The following is a 22,467-nucleotide window of genomic DNA, read 5'->3' as shown; positions in this document are numbered from 1 at the left end:
ATAGGCTTACTAGTATCTACTAACATACCACTTGGAATAAGCAGCGTAAGCAGAGAGTCTCTGACTGACTGACTGACCTACCTTGTTAAATATCATAGTGGTTAGAGAAGCGGAGCAACAGGTTCCGTGATCAAATCGCAGAAGTGTAGCACTTTGGTGTAGTGGTTTAAGACAGTGCCTCTCACATGGCAGACTGGAGTTTGAATCCAGTGAGGACAGTGATATTTATTAATTTTCATTGCGGGCCGCAATAAAACTGTTTAAGGTTATAAGAAATGTCACTCAGTTTAATACAATGGTTAATGGTGTCTAAAGAAATATTCAATTGACATAGTAGGCGTAGTGGTTGAAGACAAAGCCTTTCATCTGGGCAATCCGGGTCCGGATCTCGGGAGGGCAACAACGATCAATGATTTTTATTGCGGGCTGGCTGGACTAAGCTTGCCTGGTTTCTTGTTCTTTTATTTATGAATGACATGATACAATAACTATAAACATAGGTGATGATAACTGACTTTTTTGTCAAGTGAAAAGACGAGGGAATCGTGGACACCCCAACTGCTTTACTACCCAAGGGGTTGTGATCTAGTCTATATTACCCCAAAAAGCATGCACGGATGCATACTTAAAAACGGCGAGCTGGTGAAATAGTTGTAATATAACCGTAAACAGTTTTATTTTATGCTTACTATAATGTGTGCCATAGCAAAGTTTTCGTCTATCCTGAACAAATCCTAATGCAAAATTTGTTTTGACCGTGACGAGATTCCAGCCCGGGACCTTGGTAGTCCGTGTCTCTAACCACTATGCTGTTTAACACGGCTCAGTCACTATGTTGGTCGGTCGGTCAGTCAGTTTATGCGGTACGGCAAAAAAGCAGAATTCACCTTGGGACCCATTTTTCAACACACGATTACAATATGCTATGCCTAATCATAGCCTTGTGTTGAACACACAGTCAATACATTTTCGGGCATTGAGTGAGAGGGGAATTCATGTTTTCTCTGATATTGTTGGAATGTGGGGCTTGTGTGTTCCATGGCTTGACAATCAAACCTCCCATGTTCTCTGCCTGGCTTTTTCCTTCAGCTTACTAAAGTTTCACGGTGTCTGCACTTGACACATTCTTGCTGCCGGTTGTTCTTCATTACCAGCATCATCATGATGGATGTTACTGCCACCGTCTGCCGTTGCTCGGACCTGGGGTCTTTGGGGGACCCCCACACGGCATGTCCTGCCCGGGTCCATGGCACGCGCTAGACAGACTTATGGACCCCAATAAGTCCAATTGTCACTCACACCAGGTCCCAATTAAGTCATCAGTATGTGTTAAATGTTGCTCCTCTCATTTCTCAGTCATTGTTCCCTGTCTATGTTTGTTCTCTTCAGTGGTGAGTGTCGGTTTGCTGCATAGCCAGAACTTTTAAGTGTTATTTTCAATAATATTTACAACATCGGACTGCCACTCTGCCTGGTTCCTTCCTCTCCACCACTACACCATTCATGACAATTACATTATTGTATATTTCACTGAATCAACAAAATCTATCCCTTCTAGCCATGACTGGTTAAAAGATCAGAGTTGGATGTCACTTGGACATAAGCTTTATACCTATTCATTGTAGAGTATTTACTTCCCTCAAAATAATTTTGTTCCCTCAAATGAATTAGAATTTTTAGTGTTGAATACAACTTTGAAGGGTTTGAACAAATTTGTATTATTGGTCTTCGGCAAGCTAGTCCAAAATAATTTTGCTTAATATTAGTAATTAACATACATGAGACTTTACATTTTCATCATGCACAACAAACTAGGTTTATTTGATCTTGCACACCAATTAAACATTTTGTTTTAGAACTACATGGAACATTTCAGTCTTCAATCTACAGGGAATTTACCGCGCAGTTGATTCAGCCAGAAATATTAAAAAGTCAGAAAATTTTAGTATTGAACATGAAGAAAGAGGCCCTGCAGCTAACAATGTTTTAAATCTCTACCAATTCTATCGTCTCCAGATATGTACACTAACTCCAGCTCAAGACACCTACAATTCTGCTCAAAAGTTTGCATGCCCTTGGAGAATTAGTAATATGTACCATTTGTAAAGAAAACATGAGTGAGCTGACAAAACATGTCTTATTTCTTATGGGATTCACATTCAACTGTAGGTCATAATAGAATGGTCCAATCATAAAACAAAACATGGCCAAGAAAAAAATGTACTGACCCCTGTTCAAATGTCTGCATACCCTTAGTTTTTAATACTGTGGATTGCCCCTTTTAGCATCAATGACAGTGTGCAATCTTTTGTAGTAGTTGTCTATGAGGCCCTGGTCTTCAGGTGGTATAGCTGCCCATTTGTCTTGGCAAAATGCCTCCAGGTCATGCAAAGTCTTTGGTTGTCTTGCATGAACCACACGTGAAATCTCCCCAGAGTGGCTAGATGATATTAAAGTCAGGAGATTGTGGACACTCTAGAACCTTCACCCTTTTCTGCTGTAACCACTGGAGGGTCAACTTGGCCTTTTGCTTAGGGTCATTGTCATGCTGGAAAGTCCAAAAAGAATCCCATGCACATCTTTCATGCTTTCAAGAATGCACATTTTCTGCCAGTATTTTCTGATAACATGCTGCATTCATCTTGCCATCAATTTTCACAAGATTCCCAGTGCCTTTAGAGCTCACACCCCCCTAAAACATCAGTGAGCCACCACCATGCTTCACAGTATAAGCATTGCTGACCCCTCTCCAAACATACCACTTGTGACCAATAAGCTCAATTTTTGGTCACTCCAAATTACAGTGTGCCAGATGCTGTGAGGCGTGTAAAGGTGTTGTCGGGCATATTGTAAACAGGCTTTTTTGTGGCATTGATGCAAGTAAAGGCTCCTCTCTGGCAACACAACCATGGCGCTCATTGTTTTTCAAGTATCATTGTATTTTGCTCTTTGAAACAACCATACTGTCTTTTTCCAGCCTGTATTTTTCTCCTGAGGTTACATGTGGGTTTTTGTTTGTATCCTGAACAATTCTTCTGGCAGTTTTGGCTGAAATCTTTCTTGGTCTGACCTTGGCTTGGTATCAAGAGTTCCCCAAATGTTCTACTTCTTAATAAGTGACTGGCATTTGCAAGGCTTTGGATATCTTTTTATAACCTTTTCGATCTTTATAAAGTTCCATTACCTTGTTACACAGGTCTCTTAACAGTTCTTTTCTGCTCCCCATGGCTTAGTATCTAGCCTGCTCAGTGCATCCATGTGAGAGCTAAGAAAATCATTTACTATTTAGACAGAGGCACTAATTTCAATTTAAAAACCACAATTATGGCAAATTCACCTTTAATTGCCATTATCACCTGTGTGTGTCACCTTGTGTGTCTGTAACAAGGCCAAACCTTCAAGGCTATGTAAACATTTGATCAGGGCCATTTGGGTGATTTCTGTTATCATTACGATTTAAAAAGGAGCCAAACAACTGTGCGATAATAAAGGACTTCTTATGATCACTACCCTTAAATAAAAGTCATCTTTTCAATATTAATGCCAAAATGTCACTTATGAGCACAACGGCAAGCCACTTCTTGGGTGTTACAATGCTGTCACAGCATACCTCATTGAGTTCCTTAATAAAAGTGTGTGTGATTACGTTCCTCTACTCAGAGGTGATTCAGGGATGATTTTTAGCCAATCCCAGATTCCGGACCCTAGACCAAGCACCATATTCTCCTTTTCATTATGGAGATGGAAGATCTATGACCACCATCCCCATGAGCATGTTACTCTCCTACAGCTCATGGATAAGCCACGTCATGACATCACTGGTGATCAATGTCACGTTTGGGTTTGCAATGCCAAAATGTTTTTCCCGCAGTGCATGGCAAAATGAAGATATTAATCATGAGATGGACAAGGTCATGGCCAGATGCCGAAAACAGAATTGACGCAAATTAGTGTAGTGTGTGCTAAACATTGACATTTCTTTCATTTCTTTCAGATTTATTTTTGTAACAATTGATTAGATTAAAAAACATGTTGCAGTAAAAGTTACTTATTTTCAATCAATGATTGTAGAAGATGTCTACACTGACAACAGTGGATAATGGAATATAAATTATTTTCTGTCAATTGTGATGGGTAATGTATAGTTAGAGTTTTGCATGATGAGAAAACAGTAAAAAGAACTGTTACAGATTACCTTCAGCCCCTCAAAGAGTCATTTAGAAACACGTCTTAAATTGTTTTTTCTTGGGCTAATTGATTGTTACAACTACTTAACTGATGTTATGTTTTATTGACTTTACGAATGTACTCGTTTTATTTCACCAAAAACTTAGTGGTTGAATCACTGATCTTCTGGTGAAAGATGCTTACAAACCAAATTAAAGCAAAAGAAGTTGTTTTGTAATTATAATTGTAAAAAATGTATATTGTAATTCATGAGTATGATCTGTTTAGAGTTTTGTACTAAGAGTTTTGAAACAGTGCACCATACTATTGATAATAATACCAAAGCCACTGAAAAAAAACTATAATGCCCAAAAATAAAAATAACTAACCAAAAGCGTATTGATCACTTTTATTTCTAAACTATATTAAAACCCCATCCACTCGGTGGCGCCAATTTGTGTTTCTGGCTTCGCTAAACCACTTTGAGTATATAAGAAGAAAAACACGGAAGCAACGGGAAAAACAATTTCCTTCATTTGGTCTGACTTAGTTTACCAAAATGTCTAAATTAGAGTCTCTGAATTTGTATCTTTCTGAGCGTTTAACGGCTGCGGCTGTGGAGATTTTGGGGGCAGTTGAGAAAGTATTAGCTGAGTACCAGGAGGAGATTTCCCGATCTAAAGAGGAGAATGATTGGCTTCGAGGACAGCTGCGCTCCACACCGGAGCGAAAACAATGTACTACAGGTTCGAGGGAAATTTCAGTTGTGATATAATGCTGCCCATGTTGTAACACCGATTGATATTTCAACAGTGTATCCGTTTAAATTTCACCATGTCTCAAGAATCCCGTGTACTCAACTCAGGCATGTTTGCATCTCGCTTCCTCCTTCCAGACTCCCAGGCGGTGTCTCTCCTTGTCTCCAAAGAGGAGGTTCCGCCTGAGCAGCAGCACTGTGAGCAGGAGTTGTACCCCAGTCTGAGGCATGAGGAACCAGGATCCACACGCATTAAAGAGGAACTGAGAACCAGCCAGGAGCAGCAGTTCATAGGGCTGGAGGGTAATAACATTGAGTTATTATTTAGTTCTCCCTGTGTGAAAAGTGAACAGGATCAGGTGGCCTTCAGCCAGAGCTCAGCTGTAGTGAGCGACCAAGTTCACAGTCCCCCATTGGATCCCGAAGCACAGTGTTCAAAATTGTGTACCTCATCTACAAAATCTCACTGCTGCTATGATTGCGGCAAAATATTTGCTCTGAAAACTGACCTTCAGAGACATGTGACTGTTGCGAGGGAGAGACCCATTGAATGCCCATACAACTCCACCTGGAAACTGAAAGCCCTCGTCCCAATGAGTCAGGTTGGGAAACCCTGCCGTGTTTGTAGGAAGACATTTAACAGCAATGAACATCTATCCCAGCACATGAGGATCCATACATGGGAGAGGCCATTTAGCTGCAAGGATTGTGGGAAATGCTTCCATAGCAAGGGTCTGCTGAATGTGCATATACAGACTCACAAAGGAGAGAAAAGGTTTGGCTGTGGATACTGTGCGAAACGCTTCTATCAGAAGGGGAACCTAACCCAACATTTACGGACTCACACAGGAGAGAAACCATTTAGCTGCGGCGAGTGCGGAAACAAATTCAATCGCAGGACTCATCTGAACAGGCATATATTGACACACACAGGCGAAAAAAAGCACGGCTGTTCTGTTTGTGGAAGACGATTCGCTGAGAACGCTGACCTGCTGAAGCACATGGATAAAGTCCACAAGTGACAAAAACAGGACATATAAACAAGGACCAAAAAAAATGAGGACACAGACATTTTACGATCATCAAAGATATTGTAGCAACCTTAACCCAGCACATAACAACCATGTTAAATACATTCAGGCATCTTGACTTAAATGTTAGGCATAGGAGGCCATAGGGTAGGGGTTTACACCGCCCCACCCGAAATGGCAACAGTACAATTATGTAACAAAAGCTTTCCATTATAGGAACACTGTGCGCACACCTCAGGGTGCCTGCTACAGCAGGTTGTCTTGTTAAGTATCTGAGTTAGTCCGGTCTGGTTCCTGTCGTTAGACACTGTACTCACTGACTCATGGTTGCCTGCTCCATCATCAAATGTGTCGTCAACTGACGCATTGTTTTACTGCATTATGTGGTTAGCTGATAGGGGTGCGCACCAAATCCAATCTATGGTGTGAAACTAATCTGGGATCATTAATGTTTTTAAATAATTCCTACAGAAGTATTGTATAATTTTTTTCCTACACATTATAATCCCAGTGTGGTTATACCAAAACATGAGTTCCTTGTTCTAGCCAAACTACAGAAAAGGTTACAGATGCCTGTGAAAAGGGCTTTCGGGGCTTTTAACTTCATTCCTGGAAAACGCTTTTGGTATCTACCTGCTAGTTCATTGTGTTGGTGTCAGTCTGGCTGATGGCTTGTCTGTACTGTGCCCCTTCACTCGTTTAGAAAGACAATAATTTCAATATATAAACGATTCAATAGCAAAGGAATGTTGCTACGTGTATACTTATGTTTGGACACATCACACTGACGTGATCAGATCGGGATGTCATAGTCAGACATGTTTGTTATTATTCTTCAGATTGAAATACTGAATTTTGGAATTATGATGTTGAAATAATTATCGTGATCATTATGGATTGGATACTTGCTCTAAAATTGTTTGAAATAATTGTGTTCATGGGAGTATTTATTAAAATGAAATTGCTTTCTTTTGTATATAATTTTTTTGCACAAATGGGAAAAGTAAATAAAATCAACACAAATGTGCTGAAACTTTTAATTAGAACCTAGGTATTGATCTGTCCTTGTTCTTTGTGGTACAAATTTGTCACCACATTATTCCATTTTAGTCATTTAGCAGGCCAGCTTATCTGGTGCCTTGCTCAGTTACTGGTTATTTCCTATAGACCACTTTATAATGACGAATCATAACATTTTTGCAAGTATGTTAATAAAAAATACTTAAATATCACTATTAAACTATTTGTTCCTGGTAGTAAGTGTTATTTCATAATTGCTTATGCCTAAAAAGTATTGAAAATAGCTATTATACCCCACAAACTTTGCTTTTGTGACAAGGACAGTGATATTTTGAATGTACTTATTTCCAATGAGAAATCAGACAAATCTGTGTCTTTTTGTTCACATAAAGTCAGAAAGAAAACATGAATCCAAATTAACTAAAGTAATAAAATGCAAATTAATTACTTAAAAATCATACAATGTGAATTTCTGGATTTTTGTTTTAGATTCTGTCTCTCACAGTTGAAGTGTACCTATGATAACAATTACAGACATCTACATGCTTTGTAAGTAGGAAAACCTGTGAAATCGTCAGTGTATCAAATACTTGTTCTACCCACTGTATAGGTCTGGTAATATTTGGACACTGACACAATTCTCATAATATTGGCTCTGTACACAACCACAATGGATTTGAAATGAAACAGCAGCGATGCAATTGAAGTGTAGACTTTCAGCTTTAATTCAAGGGGTTGAACAAAAATGTTGTATGAAATATTTATGAATTACAACCATTCTCATACACAGTCCCTTTATTTCAGGGGCTCAAATGTAATTGGGCCAATTGACACAATCTAATAAAATATTCATTTTTAATACTTAGTGGAGAATCCTTTGCGGGCAATGACTGCTTGAAGTCTGGAATGCAATGGACATCACCAAAACCTGCTTAATTGATGAAGAAATAACGAAGGAATAGCCCAAACCTGTCCATGAAACAGTTTTTTAGTCAATTGTCCCATTACTTTTGGTCCCTTGAAAAAGAGGGGCCTAAAGAGCATCACTGGAAAGTTGTAGAAGTTACTCCAAGTTGGAGCACAGAATCTATCTGGAATGTTATGGAAAAGAGGTACATTTCTAAATATCACTGTCCTGATCACAAATGCAAAGTTAGTGGGGAATAATAGCCATTTTCTATATTTTTCAGGCGAAAGCAATTCGGTAATAACACTTTTAGTATTGCAGGGGGGGGGGGATAAAAATGTGTATGCATAGATGCATTGTAGCTCCTTCAAGTCACATTAATTACGACAAGATACATTTGCAGTTGTTCAATCCCGAAAGCATATACATGATATAAATTGCTATATATGAGACATAAGGGTCTGTATGATATAACTTTTTACTATTATTGTGTTGGTAAGCCTTAGCAATACAGCATCTCGGGATTTGTGGTTGTTATAGTTTTGTCTTTAGGCTCTGAAATGATTCTTACCACCCGAGTTATATAACACGAACACATGCGACCTGTGACGTTGGCGCCCGAATTGCATTTTTTAAATTGAAAGTTTTCTTTTTAATTGCCAAGGCACACTTTCAAAATACTACTATCTCTGGCACTTATTTGCTAAAGTTTTTCACTTTACGCAATTATATGGGGACCATTTTTTCCCGGTAGGTCTGTTGCAGTAGGCATACATTACGGAATTGCCTAAATCAGCGACAATATATATTGAAGGGCAGTTACGCAATGGTTATAACAAGTCCAGTTTCGGACGTGGGCCATTCAACAAACCGAAATTCTTTACACTCGGACGACGACTTTCAGATGCCGAGAAAGTCGCCACGATTAACCAACGTGAGTTGAAAAATGCTAGTCTGCTTAGAGCTTTGTACTGTCTGCAAGTAAAGTCACTGATGTTTTTGTCCAGTACCTAACGTGAGTCCAGCTATTGACATTTCGCTATGTAAATGTCTAAAATAATATTATATATAGGCCTATGTGTGGGAAGGTGTTCTGGCCCCGTCCCACCGGGAGGAGACCCCGGGGAAGACCTAGGACACGCTAGAGGGACTATGTCTCTCGGCTGGCCTGGGAACGCCTCGGTGTCCCCCCGGAAGAGCTAGAGGAAGTGTCTAGGGAGAGGGAAGTCTGGGCATCTCTGCTTAGACTGCTGCCCCCGCGACCCGACCCGGATAAGTGGAAGAAGATGGATGGATGGATGGATGGGCCTATGTGTGTTGATTTGCTACTTTGTTTCTTAGGAATATATTGGTGAAAAGGATCTGAATTTAGAAGGCCTGGATGATCAAACGTCAGGGAATGGGAGACCTGACCGAAAGATAACAAGGCAAGAGATGTGTAAATGTTATTATAATATTCTCCATGAGCCAGTCGAAGGCGACCTGGTTACTGTACCACTATGTCCTCATAGGAAGAGGGATTGGAATTCTAGCTAAACTGACATCCTTCAGGTTACTCGTATGCAGATCACTTTTCAAGGTTGCATCTGAGAGATTGTTTCTTCCTTCACAGGAAAACCCTCAGGCTTCATAGCAAAGATGACCAAACTGGTGAGCCTGAGAATGATGCACATAAGATCTAGGTTATTTCCTAAACTTTTAAAGCACCTATTTAGACATGCATGTCATAAAAAAAAAATTATCCATTATCCATTCTTAAAAGGATGCCACACAATTTTGTCCTCTGCCTTTACTGAAAATGAAACCATCCCTTTCACAATCTTTATTGCTCAGAATCACTCACAAAATCACCATCTTACTCAATCCCTAATTCTCATTCACAGACTCATTCACCAACTTCGAATTGTAAATCCGTGACTATGAATTGTGTTTTGAATACCTGTTTCAGAGGGGTCCCCCAGACCAGGGGGATCTAAGGAAGTTGTGCGCCGCAGCACCAGAAACACCCCATCCCAACACGCCAAAGAGTATGACCGCCTCATCACTAAGTAAGGAGTGCCAATACATATACCTCAATGAAATCATACAAAAGAAGGGTACCACCAGGAGTTACCGTGTCACTTGTTTGCCTCCTTAGCACGACTGAGGCAGACCTCCAGAAGACCGAAGGCATTAAGGAGACGAACAGCTACTTGAAAGACTCCAAACAAGCAGTGAGGCCTTTTTCCCGTTCTGTGAAATATGATTGTCATGGAGGACAAGGTAGTATTTATGTCTGAATATCTAGCCATGCATTAACAGGCTCCCCTTTACAATCTGACGCTGAAGATACTTTCAAGACGTGGACCGTGGCGTCTTGGAACCGCTCGGTGTTTGACATAGGCCCGAGCTGTATGTCGGTGAAGGCACACAAAAACTGGCATGAACTCTTCACCGGAGATGGTTTTCAACCGGCGCTGCCCCTTTCCAATGTCTGTAAAGAAATGCATTATCTGAAGAGGGGCGACCACAACTGTCAATTAATCCTAAACTGCGTTAGTGCTGTGTACCTTTCTGTTGCCTGGGTGCAGATTACCACCTCCTCAGGAAAGTCAATGATGGTTTATTTATAAAGTGACTTAAGATATTTAGTAGAAATAAAATACATCTTCCTTTCCTACCATAACCAAAATGAATAAAAACAACACGTAGCTAAGATATGAATCTGTTGATAACGTTTATAGCTGTCAGGGAAACAGTACTAAACATTGTAGGCCCAGCAGAATTGTCTGAAATGGTAACATGGATGATTGTGTCTTACACGCCACTGCACAAAATGAAATAGCTTTACCGTACTTTACTGTATGTATGTTTCTGTTCGTAGATGATTTCTTCTAAAGCCCAGCGACAGAAGACTACTGATCCCGAAACTGTAAAAGCAGCCTCCGGTCAAGACTTTGAAGGTCTTTTTCAGTTGTAGTTAATTCCAAAGTTCAGAGTTGACTGTAACATATCTATGTAAAATTTTTTGTTAATGAACGTTTAGTCCAATACCCATCTCCAGAGTACTCTGAAGATAGCGGAGAGGAGGACGACGATGATAACAAGCGTTATGAGCCCCGACAGAAAGAAGCTGTGGTTCGCTACCAGGCCCCCTTTGATGGTCTGTCCTCTATACATGTCAATCCCTTAAACCCTGTTTACTTATTATTCTTCAATTAACATTTTGTCCGAAAAATCTCAATGAATGAGTGACAGCAGGGCCGTTGCTGACGCAGGGAAAGGTGGATATGGTGGGTGGGGTCCATGGCCCACTGATTGTAGCAGTGCCAATGTCGCCTGTGAGTGAGAAGGTCCGGGGCATATGTCTTTTCAGAGGGCCCAGGATTCTTGGCGACGACAATGTGTGAGAGGAGCAGGGCTAATGGAGTAATAGCTCTCATGTTCATGTTATTCATTATGATATTGTATTTAGTAGGCAATCTATTGCAATCCCAAAACCAATTAGTTAAGATGGTAGAGGCAAACTCGGCACAACTCCAGTGATAGGCTTATTTCTTGAGCTTCTTGACAAACAATACAATTATCTAAATGGACAAACGGATCCTAGGATGAGCACTCCCGCCCTGAAATGCTTGACAATAAACAAATCGTGGTGATGTTTCATCTCTCACCAACTGATCTGTAGAATCAGGGAAGCAGCCGGCCATGTTTTTCAAACATCAGACATCTTCCACTAGAGGGAGCTACCGCATCAGTGCCTCGGTGCCCAGGAGCACCTACACCACCAGCCGGAGGAGTGGCAGGTCTGCACTGGTTCTCCACCTAGTACTGTTCTTCACAGTAATGACACTGGTGCTTTACAAGTAGTCACATAGGTATATTATACACAGGTTCCAGTTTGTTGTTCAAAATCAAACAACCTAGATTTGCAGGGTACAGAAATGTCACAGTTCTCTATGGACTTTTCTTGTAGGGTATTGTGAATACAGATTACTTTTCACTGAGATGTTTAATAGTTTCCCTCTTTTTCCTCACCATTTTAAATACCAGGATTGGGTCCATAGACAGGTGAGTCTTTGGCACGTTCATACAACTTAGTTCTCATTTGTTCTTGGGGACTGACAGACTAGGGAAAAAGGAGCACACTGAAGTTGTGGAGAAGTTAGTTTTTTCTCTGTTTCTTTATGGTTTGGTTTGACTTTCAGGAGAAAGTATGGCTGGCACACTCTTGAAGCTAGCTCCTCTGAGGAAGACACATCTGATGAAGACAACATGGAGCATGAAGCCAAAAACAGGTCTGGAGCAATCCATTTAATAAAAAATATTTTCTTATAATGATATAATGTCACATATATATATATATATATATATATATATATATATATATATATATATATATATATATTAGTTCCCAGATTTTATTTTCCTGGAAATTGTTACTGCAAGCCAGTTTATTTATATGGCACAATTCATATATAGAAGCAATTCAGTTTACTTCATAAAGAAAAAGAGAAATGTGAAAATACAATATAATAAAGACAGGCTGAAGCAATTAATTATTTTATATTGCATTGTTTTTTTTAATGTTTGGACATGATTCAATCCTTTAAAATGAAAACTTGTACATAGTGCTACCTATCCCAGGTTTCTGGATTTGCACACCAGTTATTCCCCATTTTTGAAATGTTTCTTATATGTAATAATATACAAGGGTTTCATTTTGGTGATATCTTCATTGGGTCCCAGACCTTTGGATTGAACACATGATTAGGCTCATGAGTCGCTCTTTTTGAGACTGACACAAGGAACTCTATTATTTATTGTAATATAATATGATTTTAAATCTAAAATTCTAGTTGAATCTTTCACAGCAGTGGAATCAGGTGTGGTGTTGAGCTTCTGCTCAGAGAAATCTCACCAAAACCCTGTCCCTCTATCATCGTGTGATCCCTGTCAGGTGTCTGCCTGTGAATTTGCGCAAAGACGACGTTTTGGGAATCCATAGGGACAGAATGCAGATCGGTACCAGCCTTGCAGATGTCGACCCGATGGCCATTGACCAGTCAGTAAGTTCTAATATTACAAGTTGGTTTAAGTCTGTTTATCTTGAAGTTTTTTTTTATCTTTAAGTTGGTTTACCTACATGCTGTGGTCTCCAACATATCTGCCTCTTCTTTCTAATTATTCAAACCTCTCTCTTCTCTTCAAGGTGTCCTTTGAAAGCATTGGTGGTTTGACAAGCCACATATCAGCCCTGAAGGAGATGGTAGTCTTCCCTTTACTCTACCCAGAGGTATTTGAGAAGTTCAAGATCCAGCCTCCAAGGTGAGCACTTGTTTTTTGGGATGAAAAGCTAACATCCTTTGTCAGGTAACTAGCAGTTTATTGGATTTTGATAATATTGATTTACATTGCCTTCGGATAGCTTACCAGAATGACATTGGAACTTGAGGAACTTACCTGAGTGAGCAACCACACTGCATTCTGTCAAAGGACTTAAGCTCCATCCCACAGCCTCACTCCCCCATATCCTACTAAGGATCCTTTCCAACACCCCGCCTGTGGTCTTGCAGGGGCTGCCTGTTCTATGGTCCTCCGGGGACAGGGAAGACCCTGGTAGCCCGAGCGCTGGCCAACGAGTGCAGCCATGGGGACAGAAAGGTAGCGTTCTTCATGAGGAAAGGCGCCGACTGCCTGAGCAAGTGGGTGGGCGAGTCTGAACGCCAGCTCCGGCTGCTCTTTGACCAGGTAGAGTACGTGTCCACACACAACACACTGGAGAGGTGGGATTATCATTGAATTACCAGCTCTTGTCACTATTGGTCCTGTGTTGTTACTCAGCCAATTGAAACTGTAGGGTGAGTATTGTGAAAATAGGACTGCAAATTGTTTAGTATAATGTGCCATTGAAGCCATGTAATGGAAATCTTTGCATGTGACCCATTTCCACACTAATGACCCTACTTCCTGAACCCACAGGCTTACCAGATGCGGCCCGCCATTATCTTCTTTGACGAAATCGACGGGCTAGCCCCGGTTCGCTCCAGCCGCCAAGACCAAATACACAGGTGGGACGTTTCAGTCGAGGGTATTTTTCCCTCATCTGCTTACAGAGACTAAACCATGTTCAGCCTGTTAAATGTTGTCTGGTTCCCCTCTCCGTCGTGGTTCCTGTAGCTCCATCGTGTCCACCCTGCTGGCTCTGATGGATGGCCTGGACAACCGTGGGGAGGTGGTGGTGATCGGAGCCACCAACCGACTGGACTCCATCGACCCCGCTCTCAGGCGGCCTGGACGCTTCGACAGGGAGTTCCTCTTCGGCCTCCCAGATCGTGAGGTACAACCATTTACCTGTAGCGGGGGGGGGGGGGGGGGGGGATCCTAACTTAGTAAAATGTTCCGCTTCTTATGTTGATGTGTGGACATTAAGCAGCCCGATGACTGTATGTAAATGGGAGACCAATATGGACTTATGCTCCATTTGTGGTGTTACCTTTCGTTTCTGTTTCCGACTTCAGTCCCGGAAAGACATCCTAAAGATCCACACCAGACAATGGAGTCCTGCACCGTCTGATCCTTTCTTGGAAGAGTTGGCTGATAAATGTGTCGGTAAGTGACCAAATAAACAGGTTAGTCATTTAGCTGACACTCTTATCCAGAGGGAATTACTGTTAAGCGTACAATTTAAAATAGCTTGGTGGAACAACCGTGCTGCTCTGTAGTGTTAAGTACATCCTTCTTAACTGTAGTGTTGGGCAGGTCACGGTTGTAAATGACTGTAAAATGAGAAAATGAATTACTGTACTAATGCTGTCCCATTACACGCAGACACCACAATTAATCTACGAATTTAACACTGTTCCCCAGTCAGTACTACACAGAGTATATTAACCACAACCTCCTCCTTCTCCCCCTGAGGTTACTGTGGCGCTGACCTCAAGGCGGTGTGTGCCGAGGCAGCCCTGTGCGCGCTGCGGCGCCGCTACCCACAGATCTACAGCACTTCCCAGAAGCTCTTGCTGGACGTGGGCTCTGTCAACATCAGCAGCCGGGACTTTCTAGCCGCCATGAGGAAAATGGTGCCCGCCTCCCAGAGGTCCGTGTCAACCCCTGCCAAGGCCCTGACCCCCGTGGTCAAGCCTCTTCTAGGCTCTGCCCTCACCGCTGTCCTGGACACACTGCAGAAACTCTTCCCTCACTCTGAACAGGGCCTCAAGAGGAAGAGGGACGTAGGTGAGTCCCGAGTCCCAGAATGCATCTGCCTGTGCTGTCTCGATGTACCGATGTGTTCCTGCCTGTGCTGTCTCGATGTACCGATGTGTTCCTGCCTGTGCTGTCTCGATGTACCGATGTGTTCCTGCCTGTGCTGTCTCGATGTACCGATGTGTTCCTGCCTGTGCTGTCTCGATGTACCGATGTGTTCCTGCCTGTGCTGTCTCGATGTACCGATGTGTTCCTGCCTGTGCTGTCTCGATGTACCGATGTGTTCCTGCCTGTGCTGTCTCGATGTACCGATGTGTTCCTGCCTGTGCTGTTGACTGTTAGTTCATTTAAGTTGATGCCGTTTCTTGATATTTTTTTCCCCTGTGATCAGATGTGATGGACAGCATTCTGGATGATGACCTCTTGCACAGTGGGGATGAGGGGCCCTCGTCCCGCAATTCCATCAACAAACAGAGCACCAATAATGGGAGCTTCCTACCGTTTGAAAGGTAAGACGTCGTGTATCCAGTTTGCCGTTCTCATTGTTTCCCGTCGTATCTCTTCACAACTACCCCCCTGAGTCTGCATTTGCACTCTCTGTTGTCACCTCTGTTCCAGGAGCGCCACAAGACACCCCACCTCACACCGGCCCAGGCTACTGCTGGCGGGGCATCCCGGTGCGGGTCAGAGCTCCCACCTGGCCCCCGCCGTGCTCCACGCCCTGGAGAAGTTCACCGTCTACACCCTGGATCTGGCCGTGTTGTTTGGAGTCAGCTCCACCTCCCCCGAGGAGGCCTGCGCTCAGGTACTGCCCGGATCCGAACAACCAGAACGGTTGACGAGTGGACCAACATCTCCCATTTGTGTGTTAGGGAATTATAGCCCCGGAGTTGGCTTCAAAACCGAGACGTTCACTTTAAGAGGTCACATGCGACAGGGTGGTGGTGCCGTGCTGATAGTTTGACCCGCCATCCCATGTTGTCCTGCCTGTCCAAGGTGTTCTGCGAGGCCAAGCGGACCTCCCCCAGCATCCTGTATGTCCCCCGCATCCAGCAGTGGTGGGACACGGTGGGGACCCCCCTCAAAGCCACCTTCCTCAGCCTGCTGCAGGACATCCCCTCCTTCTCCCCGGTCCTCCTGCTGGCCACCAGCGACGTGGCTCACGGTGACCTGGCCGACGAGGTGGGTCACATCAAGTACCGTATAGAGAGAAGTGGACCGGCTCAGTCACGGCGTTTCTTTCACACTTCCCTGAATGGCCACTGAGGGGAACTTTTTCATGATGTCCCTCTCAGATCCGGACTCTGTTCCGGGTGCAGTACAGGGAGGTGCACTTCATCCAAATACCCACTCAGCAGGAGAGAAGGGAGTTCTTTGAAGATCTCATCCTTAACCAGGCTGCCGAGGCACCGGCCTGTAAAAAGAAATCCCGTAAGTGGAATAGATTTATGCCTTTCAATATTTATTTGTTTGTAGTCGCCATTTGCATCCGATAACAATTGGAACCTTCCTCCTTTACCCCCCTCCTTCTCCTCAGTGATGCATGCCATGGAGGTGCTCCCCCTTGCCCCCCCTTCTCCCCCCAGGCAGATGACTGAGACGGAGCTCCTCCGTCTGGAGGAGCAGGAGGAGGACACACTCCGGGAGCTGAGGCTGTTCCTACGCAGCGTCACAGAACGCCTCTCTCGGGACAGGCGCTTCAAGGCCTTCACCAAGCCCGTGGACCTCGAGGAGGTAGAGAGAAAACGCCCCAACGGAGACAGGAAGGACAGATGCGTTGTAGTCCAGTGTGCTAGTCAAGATGGGTTTTACTCCAATGGAAGCTGAATGTTGGTTGACTCAGCTTGAAACGTACCCAAGATTCCCCGGAGCCTGGTTAAACTGAAGAGCCGCTTCTTGACTTCATCTGCGCTCTTCTCCAAAAACAACCTGTTGGAGTGGTGTTCCGTCCGCCATCTTATCAATTTCTTGTATTCTTCTCTTTCCAGGTTCCAGACTATATTACGGTGATCCAGCATCCCATGGACCTCTCCACCATATTGTCCAAAATTGACCTCCACAAGTACGTGACTGCCAGGGAGTTTGTCTATGACATGGACCTGATCTGGAAGAATGCTCTAGAGTACAACCCAGACAGCGACCCCGCTGGTATACTCACTAACGTCTCCATCACCTCATACATAGTGCTGTTAGTCAAATACGGGTGTTTTCCTTAAAGGAAATGTTCTGCAAGCCCGGGCTCTCTTGCCAACGTCCGTCAAATGCACTAGCTACTAATGGGTTGTGTGGTTATACCACCTAGCTGTCTTAATGAACTGTAAATGTGCTCTGGCTGAGCATCTGCTAAATGGCTGAAATGTACCGATGTGTTTTTTTTGGGTTTCCAGATCGTCAGATTCGTCACCGTGCCTGTGCCCTGAAGGACACAGTACACGCCATCATCCGTGATGAACTGGACGAGGACTTTAACCGGATCTGCGAGCGGATTAGAGACTCGCGCGACAAGAGGGGTAGCTGGTGCTGTTTACAATGCAGACATTTTTCTGCGGTAATTAGTTGACAAAGCTAATAACGTGTTCATGTCTACTAAAAGGGTGCATGTCTGCAAAGTTTGCCCCCTCCTACTACCAGACCTTGGCCAGAGAGGAAGGATTCCCCGATCCCAAGAAGCTGGGCGGCATTACCAGCAAAGATGCCAGCACCACATTCCCTGCCAACACCCCACGGCCTGCACGTAAGCCTCACCAACATAACTGCTTATTTATTGGTAGTTTATTTGTTACGGAGTCTAGGAAGACCCAGTGAAAATAATGGTGGACACTGAGGGCTCAGCCAACGAGAGACAGCATTCAGGAGCTTTTTTTTTTATGACAGATGTGTTACAAGGAATAGAAAGAGAGTAAATCAGGACAAGAACAGTAAGTAGGTGTGGCTGGAGTGAAAAGAGGAGCTGGAAAAGAAATGTAGGATTATTCCAGATGAGTGGACTTGTCAGAAGACCAAAACAGACAGGCAGAAGAGAGGAAGAGGATCTTCATGCATATAGAAATGCCTGTGTCTTTCCCTCGCCATCATGCTAAATGACCCTCTCTTCTCCATTTAAACACTTCTCACTCTAGCGCTGAGAAGAAACAGCCTAGAAAACAACGCTAAAGCAAATGGAGCTCCAGCATCATAGAAAGAAACCCAGGTGTTCTTTTTCCATTCAACTGGTGGATCCCAAACCCTGGGGAGGGGGAGGAGGATAAAGGAGAAGGGAAATGACCTGTGGCGGGAACCACTAAGCCTCTTTAGGATGTGGAGGATATAACAGAGCTGCCCACCACCATACTCACCCCAAAGAGACTGGCAACAGCAATCTCCAGACCCCACAAGAGGCTCATGCCAACCAGGCCACATAACAGTCCAAACGTGGGTCAAGGCCATTCCGTGGTGGCGCTCAATGGAGACCACCCTCTAGTGGCACGTGGCCCAGCCAAAGACAGCCCTTCAACAAGATATGTCACAATTTCAACTCATCACAACATATCGGTTAAAAGGATACATCCACATCCAGGCTCGTTTAAATAATCTAACAGTGAGTTCCGTCAGTTGTAATGGAGATGAGTGTATGAAGGCATTTACAATGATTCACATTGTCATAGACATCTGTTCATATGAATAGTGCAGTTGCTTGTAACTGTGTGTTCTGTGCCATAGTTGGAACACTTTGAAGTGACGTCTGTAAGCTCTGGTATAGGAAAGAATGTCGACCTGAGCTCTCAATGTTCCTGGGCCAAAACATAATTTGCATGTTGACCAATATGCTACTGTGTTAGCGCTAGCCTACCATTATTATCAGTTCCTCCTCACACCGACCTGATGAGCTCCCCTCCAACAGAGAGGCGTATGGGACGCGTGACCCGTGCCACCAGGACTCTAGTGGAGCAGCAGCTGATCAACAACGACCAGGCCCTGGAGATCCTAAGCAAGAAGAATCCCCAGCTGGTCGTAGAAAAAGACAAACTCGAGGTAATCTTCTGACTACTCTTATAGAAGGTTGTCTGTACATACCAGCTCTATAAACAGAAAGTTGTGGAACTGGATACAGGGTCAAGAAAGCCATAACGGTCTCCACAAAATGTGGTTATGGCGAATCAGGAAAGCATTTACAGTATCCATTCATGCCATTGATTTGTGTTTGACTTCTTGTACAGGAACTGCTGGAAAACGTTGTGTCTAAGACTGAGGGTTTGGAGGTATATCAGCTGGAGAAGCTCTACGCTCTGTTGTGTCAGTGCATCTACAGACACCGCGGTAACTTTGACAAGGCCGAGCTCGTACAGGTACGTAGTTTAGCTTACAACCTCGCCCTCTTTTACATTACTTGTAGGAAATCCATTATTGATAAAATTGAATCATTTGAAATATTGATACGTAATGCATTTTTTTAATTCTAATTTATTTTACTTTCACTCGTTTTAGGAAATGAGGAGAGAAATCGACAACTTTTACTAACTTCTTGTATTGACTTTGTACATATTTTAATAAAATATGATGAGTTTCAAGATGTAATTTTTTTTTCTTACTTTGGTCAAAAGAAATATAGAGGAAATGTAGACTTTCCTGATGGAAACACAGTGGGGCTGGATTTTTATACCAGGTGTAATTGCAATGAGCTCAAGGCCTGTGTTTGGAACGTCTTTCACAGCTGTTTGCATAGTGATAATACAAGGTGTAATGGGGTGCTAGAAGATTTGATTGGACAGTTATATGGTAACTCTTGCACTTAACCTATCCAGATTTCTTACATCAGCCAAATACTAGTGTGGTTTTTTTGTAATTTGGGTTTGGTACAATAACCTCAACCAGGACTGATGATCATTACTTTTTGAAGTTTGACCTAAAGGTTATTGAACACAGTCTATGCATTTTTGTGTACACCTTTATTTAAACCTTAGTAGAGCCAACACAATACAATGCCAAAAGTAATATGAGGACAGTGCTTTAGTTTAGTGGATTTGGCTATTCAAGTCATAACTATTGACTGAAATGGTTGACGTGTCATAATCACCCTTAGAACCTAAAAGATCAATTTGTCTGTACTGTAGTAGTCCTGATTATGGCAAGAACACCTCAAACAAGCAAAGGGAAATGACAGTCCATGATTGACTTTATCTAAAGTAACAAAAATAAAGTAATATAAAGGTCATTCGATACAGAAAATGACATTTTGTTCCACTGCGACCACAGAAACCATCTGAGTTATGATGAATCTCAAGACTGGACCACCACAGAATAGGATTACTCAGTTAGCTTCAGAGGATACGTACGTTAGAGCTACCAGCCTCAGAAGTCAACAATTAAATGCAACTCAATATGCAGCCCAAATAAATGCTTTTCAAGCAACAGACACATCTCAACTGTTCAGAGGAGACTGTGAATCAGGCCTTTATGGTCAAATTACTGCAAAAGAAACCAATAAGACAAGACCTTGCTCGGACCAAAAAACACAAGAAATGGACTGATGAGTATTTTGCTCGGTAATTCAGCAACACTTGCCCAAGAAGACATAAGGGGGAAAACATTTAGACAGGTATAGGGTTATTGTTATAAAAATAAACGTTTACTCTGCCTCAGTAGCTTGTATTTTACCTTGTATCTGTCTTTGCCAGAGATTTTCAGCTACTTCTTAGCCTCTTGTCTATGCAGTAATAAGAAATAATTGGACAAGTTTTATTTTGGCTCTTTACCAAAATATACTCAAGTTACAGTTAAATAATCAATATGGGCTTAAAGTGCAGTCTCAGTTTTAATTTGAAGGTATTTACATTCACATTGAAGGAAGGGTTTGGGACTTACAGCTCTTTTATATGTAGCCCCCTCTTTTTCAAGGGACCAAAAGTAATTGGACAATTGACTCATAAGCTGTTTCATGGATAGGTATGGGCTATTTCTTTATCATTCCTTCATCAATTAAGCAGGTAAGAGGTCTGGAGTTGATTGCAGGTGTGGCATTCAAATTTGAAAGCTGTTGATGTGAATTCACCACATGCGGGCAAAGGAGCTCAAAATGCAAGTGAACCAGGCCATCTATAGGCTGCAAAAAAACATCCATCAGAGAGATAGCAGGAACATTAGGAGTTGCAAAATAAACAGTTTGGTACAAAAAACGCACTGTTGAGCTCTACAACACAAAAAGGCCTGAACATCCACGGAAGACAACTTGTGGAGGATTGTAGGATCCTTTCCATGGTAAAGAAAAAACCCTTCACAACATCCAGCTAAGTGAAGAACACTCCAGGAGGTAGGCATGTCATTTTCCAAGTCCACGATGAAGTGAAGACTTTATGACAGCAAATAAAGAGGGTTCACCACAAGGTGCAAATCATTCATAAGCCTCAAGAATAGCAAGGCCAGATTTTGCCAAAAAACATATAATAAAGCAAGCCCAGTTATGGAGCAGCATTCTTTGGACATATTAAACTAAAATAAAAATTTACCAGAATGATGGGAAGAAGAAATTATGGAGTAGGCTTGGAACGGTTCATGATCCAAAGTATACCACATCATCTGTAAAACACAGTGGAGGCAGTGTGATGGCATGGGCATGCATGGATTCCAATGGCACTGTGTCACTAGTGTTTGTTGATGATGTGACAGAAGATAGAAGCAGATGTTGATTGGATGGCACTTCACTTTACAGATGGAAATTGACCCAAAACACTGCGAAAGCAACACAGGAGTTTAAGACAAAGACATTGAATATTCTGCAATGGCTGGATCAATCACCTGATCTCAACCCAATTGAGCATGCATTTCACTTGCTGAAGACCAAACTTAAGGCAGAAAGACCCAAGAACAAACGACAACTGAAGACCGCTGCAGTAAAGACCTGGCAAAACATCACAAAGGAGGAAACCCAGTGTTTGGTGATTCCCATGCGTTCAAGACTTCAAGCAGTCATTGCCTGCAAAGGATACTTGACAAAGTATTAAAAATTAACATTTTATTTATGATTGTGTTAACTGGTCCAATTACATTTGAGCACTGAAATAGGGAGACTGTATGAAAATTGTTGCAATTTTTGTTCAACCCCTTAAATTAAAGCTGAATGTCTGCACATCAATTGCATCTTGGTTGTTTCATTTCAGATCCATTTTGGTGGCGTGCACAGACAAAATCATGGAAATGATGTCAGTGTCCAAATAATTCCGGATCTAACTGTACCTTGAAAAATTTGATTTCCTTTAATTATTACAATCCTGATCTACAAAAAGAAAACTTGGAATCTCATGTACTTTGTAATTTTCCTGTACCATCCTGCATTTTCTAATGCATACAGAAAACAGGGTAGTAAAAGTACAGTAAGTAAGCTATTTTCATTTCTAGTGAAATCTCATTAGAGATCATTCTTTTCC

The 22,467-nt window shown here is 42.5% G+C and overlaps 2 protein-coding genes across 4 annotated transcripts; both read left to right on the top strand.

Moving 5' to 3' along the window:
- Window positions 1-4,667: 4,667 nt before the first annotated feature.
- On the top strand, window positions 4,668-6,918 carry LOC105028049 (zinc finger protein 570-like). Of its 2 annotated transcripts, none has more exons than XM_010900504.2 (2): window positions 4,668-4,904; window positions 5,063-6,918. In XM_010900504.2, exons 1-2 carry the CDS (start codon window positions 4,727-4,729, stop codon window positions 5,944-5,946), a joined length of 1,062 nt encoding a protein of 353 aa, XP_010898806.1. In that variant the 5' UTR covers window positions 4,668-4,726; the 3' UTR covers window positions 5,947-6,918. The 2 variants fall into 2 exon arrangements, with proteins under 2 accessions (XP_010898806.1, XP_010898805.1); XM_010900503.2 differs by having other exon boundaries at window positions 4,668-4,913.
- A 1,544-nt stretch (window positions 6,919-8,462) lies between these two features.
- On the top strand, window positions 8,463-19,614 carry LOC105028047 (ATPase family AAA domain-containing protein 2). Of its 2 annotated transcripts, XM_020050030.3 has the most exons (28): window positions 8,463-8,816; window positions 9,224-9,309; window positions 9,495-9,532; window positions 9,831-9,930; window positions 10,020-10,095; window positions 10,746-10,824; window positions 10,926-11,024; window positions 11,550-11,667; window positions 11,915-11,932; window positions 12,070-12,159; window positions 12,822-12,930; window positions 13,074-13,189; window positions 13,438-13,612; window positions 13,844-13,932; window positions 14,042-14,201; window positions 14,383-14,473; window positions 14,783-15,097; window positions 15,459-15,576; window positions 15,686-15,872; window positions 16,064-16,249; window positions 16,363-16,498; window positions 16,605-16,801; window positions 17,056-17,215; window positions 17,455-17,577; window positions 17,661-17,801; window positions 18,948-19,078; window positions 19,264-19,392; window positions 19,532-19,614. In XM_020050030.3, the coding sequence occupies exons 1-28, from the start codon at window positions 8,709-8,711 to the stop codon at window positions 19,562-19,564; spliced, it is 3,408 nt and encodes a 1,135-aa protein (XP_019905589.3). In that variant the 5' UTR covers window positions 8,463-8,708; the 3' UTR covers window positions 19,565-19,614. The 2 variants fall into 2 exon arrangements, with proteins under 2 accessions (XP_019905589.3, XP_034150499.1); XM_034294608.1 differs by lacking the exons at window positions 18,948-19,078; window positions 19,264-19,392; window positions 19,532-19,614 and adding an exon at window positions 18,187-18,638.
- The last annotated feature ends 2,853 nt before the right edge of the window (window positions 19,615-22,467 follow it).

Source organism: Esox lucius, chromosome 10 (assembly GCF_011004845.1).
Source record: "Esox lucius isolate fEsoLuc1 chromosome 10, fEsoLuc1.pri, whole genome shotgun sequence".
NCBI classification, from domain to species: Eukaryota; Metazoa; Chordata; class Actinopteri; order Esociformes; family Esocidae; genus Esox; species Esox lucius.
The sequence above is the reverse complement of the archived record's forward strand: the minus strand, read 5'-3'. Positions and strand labels throughout refer to the sequence as shown.

Excerpts from the sequence above, each read along its gene's own strand:
- LOC105028049 (XM_010900503.2), top strand. The coding sequence starts at position 4,727 with ATGTCTAAATTAGAGTCTCTGAATTTGTATCTTTCTGAGCGTTTAACG. Across the intron at positions 4,914-5,062 it reads GCGAAAACAATGTACTACAG|ACTCCCAGGCGGTGTCTCTC; the intron begins GTTCGAGGGAAA and ends TCCTCCTTCCAG.
- LOC105028047 (XM_020050030.3), top strand. The coding sequence starts at position 8,709 with ATGGTTATAACAAGTCCAGTTTCGGACGTGGGCCATTCAACAAACCGA. Across the intron at positions 16,802-17,055 it reads AGCCCGTGGACCTCGAGGAG|GTTCCAGACTATATTACGGT; the intron begins GTAGAGAGAAAA and ends TTCTCTTTCCAG. Across the intron at positions 19,393-19,531 it reads ACAAGGCCGAGCTCGTACAG|GAAATGAGGAGAGAAATCGA; the intron begins GTACGTAGTTTA and ends CACTCGTTTTAG.